The sequence below is a fragment of the Lolium perenne genome, chromosome 1 (genome assembly GCF_019359855.2).
Source record: "Lolium perenne isolate Kyuss_39 chromosome 1, Kyuss_2.0, whole genome shotgun sequence".
NCBI classification, from domain to species: Eukaryota; Viridiplantae; Streptophyta; class Magnoliopsida; order Poales; family Poaceae; genus Lolium; species Lolium perenne.
In genome coordinates this window covers 224,136,144-224,147,737 of record NC_067244.2, presented here as the reverse complement: position 1 = coordinate 224,147,737, position 11,594 = coordinate 224,136,144, and the positions used below count along the sequence as shown (strand labels likewise).

General features: G+C 49.3%; 2 protein-coding genes across 2 annotated transcripts; one reads left to right on the top strand and one right to left on the bottom strand.

The window, feature by feature from the left end:
* The first annotated feature begins 3,486 nt into the window (after positions 1-3,486).
* LOC127338547 (uncharacterized) lies at positions 3,487-4,719 on the top strand. Its single transcript, XM_071824659.1, has 3 exons — positions 3,487-4,077; positions 4,254-4,593; positions 4,700-4,719. The coding sequence occupies exons 1-3, from the start codon at positions 3,487-3,489 to the stop codon at positions 4,717-4,719; spliced, it is 951 nt and encodes a 316-aa protein (XP_071680760.1).
* A 659-nt stretch (positions 4,720-5,378) lies between these two features.
* On the bottom strand, positions 5,379-7,330 carry LOC127327264 (protein SULFUR DEFICIENCY-INDUCED 2). The gene is made up of 4 exons (XM_051354044.2): positions 7,060-7,330; positions 6,378-6,590; positions 6,132-6,287; positions 5,379-6,026 (listed from the first exon to the last, which is right to left on the bottom strand). Exons 1-4 carry the CDS (start codon positions 7,168-7,170, stop codon positions 5,622-5,624), a joined length of 885 nt encoding a protein of 294 aa, XP_051210004.1. The 5' UTR covers positions 7,171-7,330; the 3' UTR covers positions 5,379-5,621.
* Positions 7,331-11,594: the final 4,264 nt, after the last annotated feature.

Sequence of the window (11,594 nt, the reverse complement as noted above, 5' to 3'; positions counted from 1 at the left end):
ATGTGGCAAATTTAGGATCAGGAGATAGCTTATGTCTAACAGTATATTGTGTGAGAAACTTCTTAATTTTTCTTGCATCAGCAATAGCATTGCATCTATTAATAAAATCATCATTAAGCTCCACATAATCCTCATCAGGATCATCACTAGAATAATCAAGTTCAGGTGAATTAACAGGTGTAGTGGCATTTTCATTAGGAGTTTCAACATTTTCAATTTGTCTAGACCTAGCTACTGTAGCATCTAGAAAGGATCCCAATGAACCACTATCATCAAGCACAGCAGAAACATTATCAATATTATGAGAGTTTTCAGATTCAGCAGAAGTACCAGCAAGTGAAGCTTGCGGCGGTGAAACAAGTTGACTTATCACAGATGGTGAATCAAGAGTAGCAGAGGTACTCAGAGTTGTACCTTTTCTAGTAGTGGATGGTAATATGGCGACTTTAGGATCGCGAGTTTTACCCATGATGGAGAATTTGCAGCGAACAATATCAATCCAAGTGAACTTCCAAATAAAGCTGTGCTCCCCGGCAACGGCGCCAGAAAACAGTCTTGATGACCCACAAGTATAGGGGATCGCAGCAGTCTTCGCGGGTAGTATAACCCAATTTATTGATTCGACTCAAGGGGAGACAAAGAATACTTGAAAGCCTTAACAGCGGAGTTGTCAATTCAGCTGCACCTGGAAATAGACTTGCTCGCAAGAGTTTATCAGTAGTAACAGTTTTATAGCAGTAGCAGTAGTGAAATAACAAAGAAAGTAACGAGAGACAGCAGTAGTGATTATAGTAAACAATGAGGATTAAAATATTGTAGGCACGGGGACGGATAACGGGCGTTGCATGGATGAGAGAAACTCATGTAACAATCATAGCAGGGCATTTGCAGATAATAATAAAACGGTGTCCAAGTACAAAGCAATCAATATGCATGTGTTCCAATTATAGTCGTACGTGCTCGCAATGAGAAACTTGCACAACATCTTTTGTCCTACCAGCCGGTGGCAGCCGGGCCTCAAGGGAATCTACTGGATATTAAGGTACTCCTTTTAATAGAGTACCGGAGCAAAGCATTAACACTCCGTGAACACATGTGATCCTCACATCACTACCATCCCCTCCGGTTGTCCCGATTCTTGTCACTTCGGGGCCATTGGTTCCGGACAGCGACATGTGTATACAACTTGCAGGTAAGACCATAAACAATGAATATCATGATGAAACAATAACATGTTCATATCTGAGATCATGGCACTCGGGCCCTAGTGACAAGCATTAAGCATAGCAAGTTGCAACAATATCATCAAAGTACCAATTACGGACACTAGGCACTATGCCCTAACAATCTTATGCTATTACATGACCAATCTCATCCAATCCCTACCATCCCCTTCGGCCTACAGCGGGGGAATTACTCACACATGGATGGGGGAAACATGGCTGGTTGATGGAGAGGCGTCGGTGGTGATGATGGCGATGATCTCCTCCAATTCCCCGTCCCGGCGGAGTGCCAGAACGGAGACTTCTGGCTCCCGAGACGGAGTTTCGCGATGTGGCGGCGTTCTGGAGGCTTTCTGGCGACTTCGACTTCTCCCCGTGCGTTTTTAGGTCGAAGGCAATAAATAGTCCGAAGGAGGGCGTCGGGGGCTGACCGAGGCCGCCACACCATAGGGCCGCGCGGGCCCCTCCTGGGCCACACCGGCCTATGGTGTGGGGCCCTCGGGCCCCCACCTGGCTTGCCCTTCTGGCTCCGCCAATATTCTGGGAAAATAGAACCTTCTGCATAAATTCCGAGGATTTTCCTGAAAGTTGGATTTCTGCACAAAAACGAGACACCAGAACAGTTCTGCTGAAAACAGCGTTAGTCCGTGTTAGTTGCATCCAAAATACACAAATTAGAGACAAAACAATAGCAAAAGTGTTCGGGAAAGTAGATACGTTTTGGACGTATCAAGGTTTGCAAGGAAGTGTTATGGATGAAAAATTTCTTGCAAACGTTTGGAATGAAACAAGAGAATTAAAATTTGTTTAGCGATAGCCAGAGTGACACCCATCTTACCAAGAATCCAAGTCTCCACTCTTGAACCAAGCACATTGAGAGGTATCATTGGATTCGTGAAGTTGTGAGTGCTAAGTCGCTGAGACTTAAGAATGTCCGTACCGACAGGAATGGTTCGGATATGATGACCAAGATATTGCCAAGTGAGAAGTTACTTGTATGTAGCAAGGCAACGGTCATGGCGGTGCCCACATGAGTTAGGTGGGGGAGAATGTTGGGTATCCTTCTCACGTGGATTATCAAGAGATGACCTATTGAATCCTTTTAGGCTGCCTAAACAAGTGCAATAGCCCACTACCCATTAGGGTTATGACTAAGGATCATTTTGAACATTACGCATGAGGGGAGGGAGAGAATAATCCTCCCATCCAGCCAACACTCAGTGGGGTGATGAAAATCCAGTTTAGGTTCCATTAGAGGAGAAAACCAAGAGAGAAGGGAAAATAGAGAAAGTTGAAAGAAGAAGCTAAATCAAGCGCCGATCCTTGACCACAAGGTTACGAAGACAAGATCTGCATTACCGTGTCCTTCAAACTGTTGTTCCACCATCTTTGATGAGATTCCTCCAATCGGTAACTCTTGTGTCCCAAATCTTGTTGTTGGCATCTAAAATCCACTTGTATCTTGATGTTTGCGATCCTCTAGTGCTTTGTAGGGAAGAACTTCTTGTATCCCCATTTTATATAGTGAAAGAAGATTTGGATAGTTTCGGTCCGTGGTTGTTCCCCTCACTTTGAAAGTTCTCCACGTATAAAGGACTAGTGTGTGCGTGTCGATTTGCTTGTTGCTGAATCACATATGACTTATTCTGCCTACTTACAGAAATCAACTATATGTGTGCTGAGAGCACGCATGACTTGTCCTCTGTTGGGATATAGTATGTTCCTCCATATATGTTTGATGCATATGTTTTCTTTCGTGATAGAGCAACGAGCAGTGGAGGTAGTGCATGAGTGGATATGAAGTTAACATCTTATTTTGCAGCGTATTTTTAAACCAGGTTTGAGTGTGCTAATTTTTCAACATAGGAGGGGCGAAGAGAAAGGAGGGGGATTTTTACTCGACCACGAGCAGGTCGAGTATCGGCCTCGTAAAAAATTTACTCCTCTAAACGATATGAAAATTTGGTTAAAAGCACATTAGAGTAGCAAACCAGAATCTTTAGCCCAGCTAAATCTTTTTAGAGGTTCGAGTAGAGATGCTCTAATCTCCTGAATCTTTGATCAAACGCAGTAACCAAAAAACCCTGCCGTTGTTGCGCCCAAAACCAACAGGTCCTCAACCGCCTTTCCTCCTCCCGCCCAAACAAACCCCCAAGCCGTCTCCCATCCCCTTCGCCGCTTCCCCCCTTCCGTCCTCCAGAGTCCAGACCAAGAACCCCCGTCCCGTTCTTCATTCTTGATCCCTCCACTCCGCACCGCAGCGATGGAGCCCTTCAAGGCCGCGCGGTCCGTGCGGCTCAAGAGCCACCTGGGCACGTACCTCTGCGCGCTCGACGACGAGGCCGTCTCCCACGGCTACCGCCGCAACTCCCGCGGCACGGTCTGGGCCGTGGAGCTCGCCGGCGACGACTACGTGCGCCTCCAGGGCCATCGCGGCCTCTACCTCGGCGCCACCGAGCTCCCCGCCGACGTCCTCGGCAGCCGAGGCCGCGGCACCAGGGCGAGCTGCATGGTGGTGCAGGGCACGCCCTCCTGCCCCAACGACAACGCCTTCCTCTGGTCGCCGCTCCGGGAGGGGGAGCACCTCACGCTCTCCGGCCCCTACGGCCGCCTCCTACGCGCCAGGTTCGGGGACACGCCGCAGGACAACGCGATCACCGTCGACCTCGACGCCGACCCGGCGGAGAGCTCCTGGGTGGTCGAGCCCGTCCTCGTCCCGCCACCGCCGGTGGCCGCGTCAGAGGCGGCGGTGATCTGCCGCGCTAAGTCGTGCGACGCCCGCTTGGAGGCGACGGCGTCGGTGTCGGACACCGCGTCCAGCGTCTTCGCCAGGTTCCACTTCCACTCCGCCAAGGTACGCCCCTGTTCTTTGGTTTCTTGGATTCTTGTTACTCCTGAATTCTTGATCGTTTCATCCCGAATTCTTGGATGCAACAAATTCACTGTTGATTGCCTCAGCCCCTCCTTGCTTACAGGACAATGATTAGCGGTACTTGTTGTGCTACGTGAGTGCAGGAATCGAAGGGGAAGCTGCTCCTGGAGGAAGAGGAGGAGAAGGAGGAGGAGCCGTCGAGCGAGGAGGAGGAGCCCCTGTGGAAGCCGGCGCCGCGGACGATCTTCTACAACACCGCCAGGGACGACGGCGGCGTGGACGACTTCGACGACGGGACCTGGAAGTACTTCGCGTTCAACGAGCAGAGCCTCGTGGCGCTTCACCGCAGGCTGGGCGAGGAGACCCGCCGCCGCGGGGACTTCGTAGTCTGCCGCCGGAGCACCGCGGCGCCGAGGCCGCTGTTCCCCGTCGTCCTCGACCTCCCTCCCGGCAACGCCGACATGGAGTTCGTCCTCGTCCCCGTGGTGTCCTCTGCAGGTAAAGTCGAAACGGATCTCCTGTCCACCTTCTGAACTTCTCTTCTTCCCCTTTCATTCTTTCTATCCAACAGTTTATTCAAGTTACTGTCCTTCTGAATTTGCAGTGGCGGAGAGTGTTCTCTAGGATGGACGTGATCCGGCATCAAACGTAGGAAAAGATGGAAAGAACTTCGGTGTGCCGATATGCATTTTCCTGTGTACATTCTTTAGAAACCTGCATTTTCGTCAGTGGACTGAACTGAACATATTTTGTTGTCTGCTGTGGAAGTTCGGTCAGTTAGGATGAATCTTATTTTTGGTATGTTTTCCAGTCCTGAACAATGTCGTGTACTCCGGCGGACGAACAGAGAAATGTCTGAAATGTGTTCAGCAGAATAATGCCTGAGTTTCTTTCAGTAATCCAACTCTTGGATTTCAGTCCAGCTAATTCTGGAACGTCTTCTTGTGTAGCTTTTGTGATTTATTTATATACTTCACTGTCCTTTGTTGAAAAAATATATACTGCGCTATCCTTTATTGGAAAAGATATATACTGCTCTGTGATCATGAATTCAGTAACATGTGTATCTGTCAGTTGCTTTGAAGGTTTTAACAATATTGGCAGTGCATATTCAATGTCGTCCTGGCTGAAGCTGTCTCCGACAATGGATAAAATTTCAGTTGTTGTATACTGTACTTTGCCTTGAATATTTGGGACCAAAAGAAAAACATTTCAATATTTGAGCCAGCAAGTGAATACTCAACTTGGCAGATATCTCTTGTCTCCTGAACAGGTCAAATACATGTAAGAACATCTGCAGTTCTTCATTATAGAATAGATCACAAAGGAAAACCACACTAGTTCTCAAGGGAACGCTTTGCATCAACCCTATCTTATGATATCTACCATCTATCAGATCTCTCATTCACACCTGTATCATCCTTCCACAACACCCAGTATGTACATGCACACCAACCTCTATGTACCGCAAGCGCCTGCTCTTCAATCAAAAGATTAAAAAAAAAAGGAACCGAAGAAGTAAGAAATCAACAAGCCATTTGGTCCCTGAATGCGTCTAGCTCCTCGAACACAGGCAGCCTCCTCGACCTGAATGGCGTCCAATCATTCATCACAAGGTCTAGTCTCTCCACGATCTCCTCGGTGAAACTGAAGCCGATATCCAACGGCGATGAAACATGGGTCGTCGGGCAGAGCTCACGGAGCAGCTGCTCAGCTCGGGCGACCGCCTTGTCATCGTCCAGTCCGGAGATTCTGCGAAGCAGGACATCCTCTAGTACTTGCATTGCCTCCTCATGCCTGCCCTGTTTGATCAGGCACAGCCCGAGGTTGCACGCCCTGTTAGCGTCGGGCACGATGGTTTGGGCCTTCCGGTAGACCAGTTCAGCGGCTTCGTAGTTGTTCTGCTGCATGTAAGCCCAGCCAAGGTTGCCCTGGAATCGCACATCGGAGAGTTTCAGTAAAGTAACTTGAGTGTAACTGAATACTGAAGTGACATGCACAACTGGCAACCAGCAATAAGGAGGAGTGGCGCGTACCAGGATGCGGGACATCTCTTGCTGGATTGAGACTTGGAACTTCTTGCCGTGGGAGCGTGCCGTCTTGGTGATCTTCCCATTGAATGCCTCGCCGAGGCATATCATCTTTAGCTTCTGTTTCAGCAGCTCTATCTGCTCCTCGACCTTTCCGCACTTCTGAACACCAGAATTGACATATCACGTTAGAATTCAGGAATAAGCCAAGAATGTTGTATTTTTTTTTTCATGGTGTGCAACGAAATGCACCTTGTAGAGGTCGATGAGCAGGTTGTCTAGGGACTCCTGTGCCTGCCTGGAGCAGAGGTGCCTGAAGGATCTGATGGCCTCGATGGCCTCCTCGGCGCGGTCCTGCTGCTTCATGACCACGGCCATGTCCTTGAGCGCGCTGTCCACCCTGTCCCCGGAGTTGATCGCCTTCCAGAACCAGACGATGGACGCCTCCGCGTCCTTCTCCACCAGCTGCACAATCCAAAACCGTTTGACCCAATTTAGCAATTTGAAACGTTGCAGGAAGAACTCGCGGACAGATTTTTGTGTTCAACTAATACTACAGTACTAATAAACATGAATTTGATGTATAGTTGGAGTAGTTAAAACACAATCATCATCTGTTAAGCGCGCACGTTGACCCCACGCGCGCGAAGGACCACCACCCATTTGTGGTAACCTTAGCACAGTGACCGATTCGGTGAACAGTGATTCCTTTCCGAGGAAAGAAAGATTTTTCCCGCAGATAGGATCCCAGGAATCACGCCGGAGCAGGAAACGCATGATCTATGGCAGTTTGCTTTTCTGGTGCTAGCCGTTACCATGATTGGGCACGGGCGTACAGTTAAGGCTACTACCCCGGTTTCCATTATTAAGCACAGCCCACTGGAGAAGGCAGAGTTTGCATGAGGAGAACTGGAGAAGAGAAACCGTGATTAACCTGGAGGTGCTTGGCCCGGACGTAGGGGCTGTCGCCGGCGGGCACCTTGTGCACGACGTGGAAGAGATCCTTCTTCTCTCCGGCCCTCCTCCTGGAAGAAGCGGCGGCCATGACGATGGCGACGGACGGAGCTAGCTAGGAGAGGAGAGCAATGGTGGGCGCGCGCGCGCGGATTGGTGAGATAGGTGGCTTGTTTCGCGGGGTGCGGGATCTGGAGGGTGGGAATGCGGGCCGAGGAAGATGACGAGGCGGGCGGAGTGGATCTGGACGGGAAAGCGTCCGGGTTCCGGGGCGGGGGGTGGATGGGGACTTGGGTATGATCGGGCGGTCGGGTGTGCAGCACGCGTCCGCATCCGCGCGGGCGCGGCTCCAGTGACGTGGTCGCGGCGACTTGGGCGAGAAGCGGTGGGGCAGGCGACACGGCCACTTTCAGGGGCTCAGATGCGTCCCGATTGGCTGCATCTTCTAGACGCAGGTGCATATTCCTTTTCTGTGCAATTCAGAGGTGAACCAATGAGTAAAATTAAGAGGGCACACGCTCTAAGAGCATCTCTAGCGGAGCCCGAACTTGCAGCCGAAACTGAAATTTTTTGGTGAGAATAGGAGTTCGGTTTGGAGATGGGTTAGAACGGAGCCCAAACTCGCGGTCTGGTCCGTATAACGAGTTCGGGTTCCCGAGAAATCGAGCGGTCGCCCCGTATTAAAAGGGGCCGCGAAGGAGAGTCCGGTTTCTAAACCCTACTCCCCTTCGCCGCTTTCACTCCCGCCGTCTGCCTCATCTCCGGCGAGTGATTCCGCCTCCTCTGACGCCGCTCCGCCGCCTCGGCCACCACCCCTCCGTCCGCTATGGGGCGGTTAAGACTCGTAGGTAGGGGAGGTGGCCGAATCGGCAGCGGAAAAGTACCTCGGCGCTCGCCGGGTGTACGGGCGGAGGCGGTCGCGCTTCGACGACGCATGGAAGAGCGCGGGCCGGAAGTGGCCGGAACTTATCGCGCGCGGCCAAGCGCGCGAGGAGGCAACTGAGGAAGGAGAAGCCGAAGCGCCCCCGCTGTCGGCTCGTGCACCCCCACTGCCGACGCTGCCCCCGCACGGCAACGCCGACACCGACGCCGATGGGCCACCTCTAGCCTGCGGGAGCACCTCCGAGGCAGCGACCTTCGAGGTGGCGGCGCTCATCGTCGCCTAGGAATAGCCGACGACCAAAAACCCTCCGCCGCCGACGGGAAGCGCCCCGGTGACAGTATAGTCCATCCGGGGACTAATCTAGTCTAATTAGTCCCCTTATTACCGAATGTAGGTCGAACGAGCATGTATTTTTGCCAAGATTATTGTAAATTATCAACGAATTCAGCTTGATCGGAGCAAATCGAGTTCAACCGCGAGTTTCATTTTCCCGCGGCGTTTGATTTCCGCTTTTTCGGTTCACGAGTTCGGTTTCTGTTCTGCGTCGTGAAAAAATCCAACTATTTCCAACAGTTCGGGAGACCGAACTCGACGTTTTCGGTTCCGCGATATACGGGCTCTGTTAGAGATGTTCTAACATAGGTAGTAACATTACATCAGTAAGATATTTTGGTGATATAACATAGAAATAAATAAAAAAAGAGAATGAGGTATAGTATAACTAGCTATGTTAACTTAACATCACATATGCCAAGATAAAATGAGTCTATAACATACTAAATGACACAATACATGAAACCACATACTATGTCACTATGGAGGTAGTAAATTAGACTAATAACATGTCATATGTTACTACTCTAAGTTACTCCTACTATGATCAGCCTTAGCTATCATTTTTTTTCCTTTTAATTAAAGGGCAAATCAGTCTTAATTTATTTTTCTGCAAGAATTGGTCAAGACACCCGGAAGGTATGCCATGGGGGTGATCATGTCTAGCTTGGATGCTATGTACATTGCTCACTCCACGGCGTCCTTGATGTGCGCTAGCTACTCCCTGTGGTTCCGATGCTTCCTACACAAAGTCTCCAATGAGTCCTTTTGGACGCCCTGAATGGTCGATGCATCATAAACAAGAAAAGCACACTGCTGCCGCCTGTGGAGGAAACAAAAGCCCGCCTCCAGGATATTCGCGTGGGGTACAAGTCGGCTAAGGAATGCATTTGATGTCCATCACTCTGTAAAAATCTGGAAGTGTAGAGTAGCTTGAAAAACTCTGTTTTAGGCCTGTAGCTTTTGCTTATACTTGAAGAATCTCGGTGATTCTTCCTGTTGCCTGAACAAAACTCTTGGTTTCATTATGTTTAATGGAACTAGGCTTCCCCTGTTGAGGTCCTATTGCCCGAAAACATATTTTTTTTTTCGCGGAAAGTTCATAAATCTATTTATAACCTTCAATAGCAGTACAAAAAACCAAAAAAAAAAAAAAATACAAAATGGTCTTTAGACCACATTTCCTATGCATTACCCTACCATCTCGTCAGTATCAGTTTCATCTCCAGGAGACATAGGGCATATCTAAAGTTTTACCATAAATCTCATGGAAGTAGCTACAATATACTTATAAGGTTAACTTTGCCACAAATAGACACCTTTAATAGAGAAAAGGAGAGAGTAAAATGCTCCCTTTGTTCTTAAACAAAGATGTCTCAACTTTATCTATATTTGAATGTATATCTAGACCGAGGGTTGTTTATTGCTTATAGACAACCCACAAGCTTGTAAGTCAGCTTTAAGAATTTTTTTATGGACAAGCTCTACTATGTACTCCGTATATGGTCATCCATAAGAGCTACCATCTCCTTGTAGAAACATAAGTCTTTTTAAAAAGCTAATTAGCATTCTAAAAAGCCTTATATTTGGAGGTAGTACCTTTTGCCTAAATGACCGAACCTTAAGACCTTGTAAGGTTCAACTAAGAAGTGAGTTTTGACTATGAATTGAATAGATCCATTCTAGAATAGAAACCCTAAATATGTATGTAAATTTGAAAAAGGCCTCGCACCAGCATAAAAGATCATCTAGATTAAACCGACTTTATAGATGGTTTTGTACTATCTCTGACATAGGCATCTCCAATGGGCCTGCCGAAGATGGTACCCGGGGTTTACTGAAGGCCCACAGGTCGAAGAATATGAAGTTCGGAAGCCCAATTAGTTGTTAAGGAAAGATAGAGTTGTATTAGGAAATATAGAGATTTGTAACTTTACGGGTTGAACTCAGAGAGTCTCCCGGAATCTATAAACTTGTGTAATACGACACCCTCGGCTCCGCCTCCTATATAAGGGGGAGTCGAGGGACAAAGAGAGGATCGAATCTATTGTCAACATAACCCTAGTTTCTTAGTCGTCGAGTACTTTTCGGCTGAAACCCTCGAGATCTACTTGCCCTCCACTTCCAACTAAACCCTAGTCTACAATCTGTAGGCATTGATAAGTTAATCCCTTGTCAATTCGCGCCGACCGTGGGGAGTAGAGGCGACAAGGAGCTGATCTCGATGGCACGTTCAAGATCGTCGACTTCGTCGGTAGCAAGCAACGCGATGGATAGAGGTAAACAGATCGAAACTGATCTAGTCGATTTTGTTCCTCACCCACCCTCCTGTTTGGATGCATATGCGTACTTGGAGGAGCCTATGGAGATGACGTTCGGAAGGTTCCACTTCCGCGTCGAGAAAGAAGGATCGTATCGTCTCGAGGTTCCGCTTTCGTTGGCGGTTGATTCCGATTTTTCGGATTCGTCATCACCGTTCGAGACGGGCGACGAGGGGATTTCGTCACCACGCTTCATCGAGTCTACGGTAAGCGAGAAGTGTAGGATAACGTTGCATAGAAAACAAAAAATTTCCTACCGCGAACACGCAATCCAAGCCAAGATGCAATCTAGAAGACGGGAGCAACGAGGGGATGAACGAGACTAACCCTTGAAGAGATTCCAAAGCCTACAAGAGGAGGCTCTTGTTGCTGCGGTAGACGTTCACTTGCCGCTTGCAAAAGCGCGTAGAAGATCTTGATCACGATCGCTTCCGGTGCCACGAACGGGCAGCACCTCCGTACTCGGTCACACGTTCGGTTGTTGATGAAGACGACGTCCACCTCCCCGTTCCAGCGGGCAGCGGAAGTAGTAGCTCCTCTTGAATCCGACAGCACGATGGCGTGGTGTCGGTGGTGGTGGAGAAATCCGGCGGAGCTTCGCTTAAGCGTGCGGGATGTGGTGGAGGAGAGAGACCGCTAGGGTTTGGGGAGAGAGGGGGAGGCTAGGGCGCCGGCCAAGGGCAGCCCTAGGTGGTGCGGCCAAGAGTGGGCAGCCCCCTCCCTCTCCTCCTCATTATATAGGTGGAAATCCCCAAGTGTTGGTATCCAAGTCTTCGAATAAGACCCCAACAATGAAACCTCCCATATGTAGGGAAACCTACCCAAGGTGGGAATCCCCCTTTCCATGAGGGGGGTTGGCCGGCCACCCTAGAGGAGTCCACCTTGGACTCCTCCCCTTTAGGGTTGGCTGGTCATGCAAGGTGGAGTCCCTCCGGGACTCTACTTTCCATGATGATTTCTTCCGGACTTTTCTAGAAC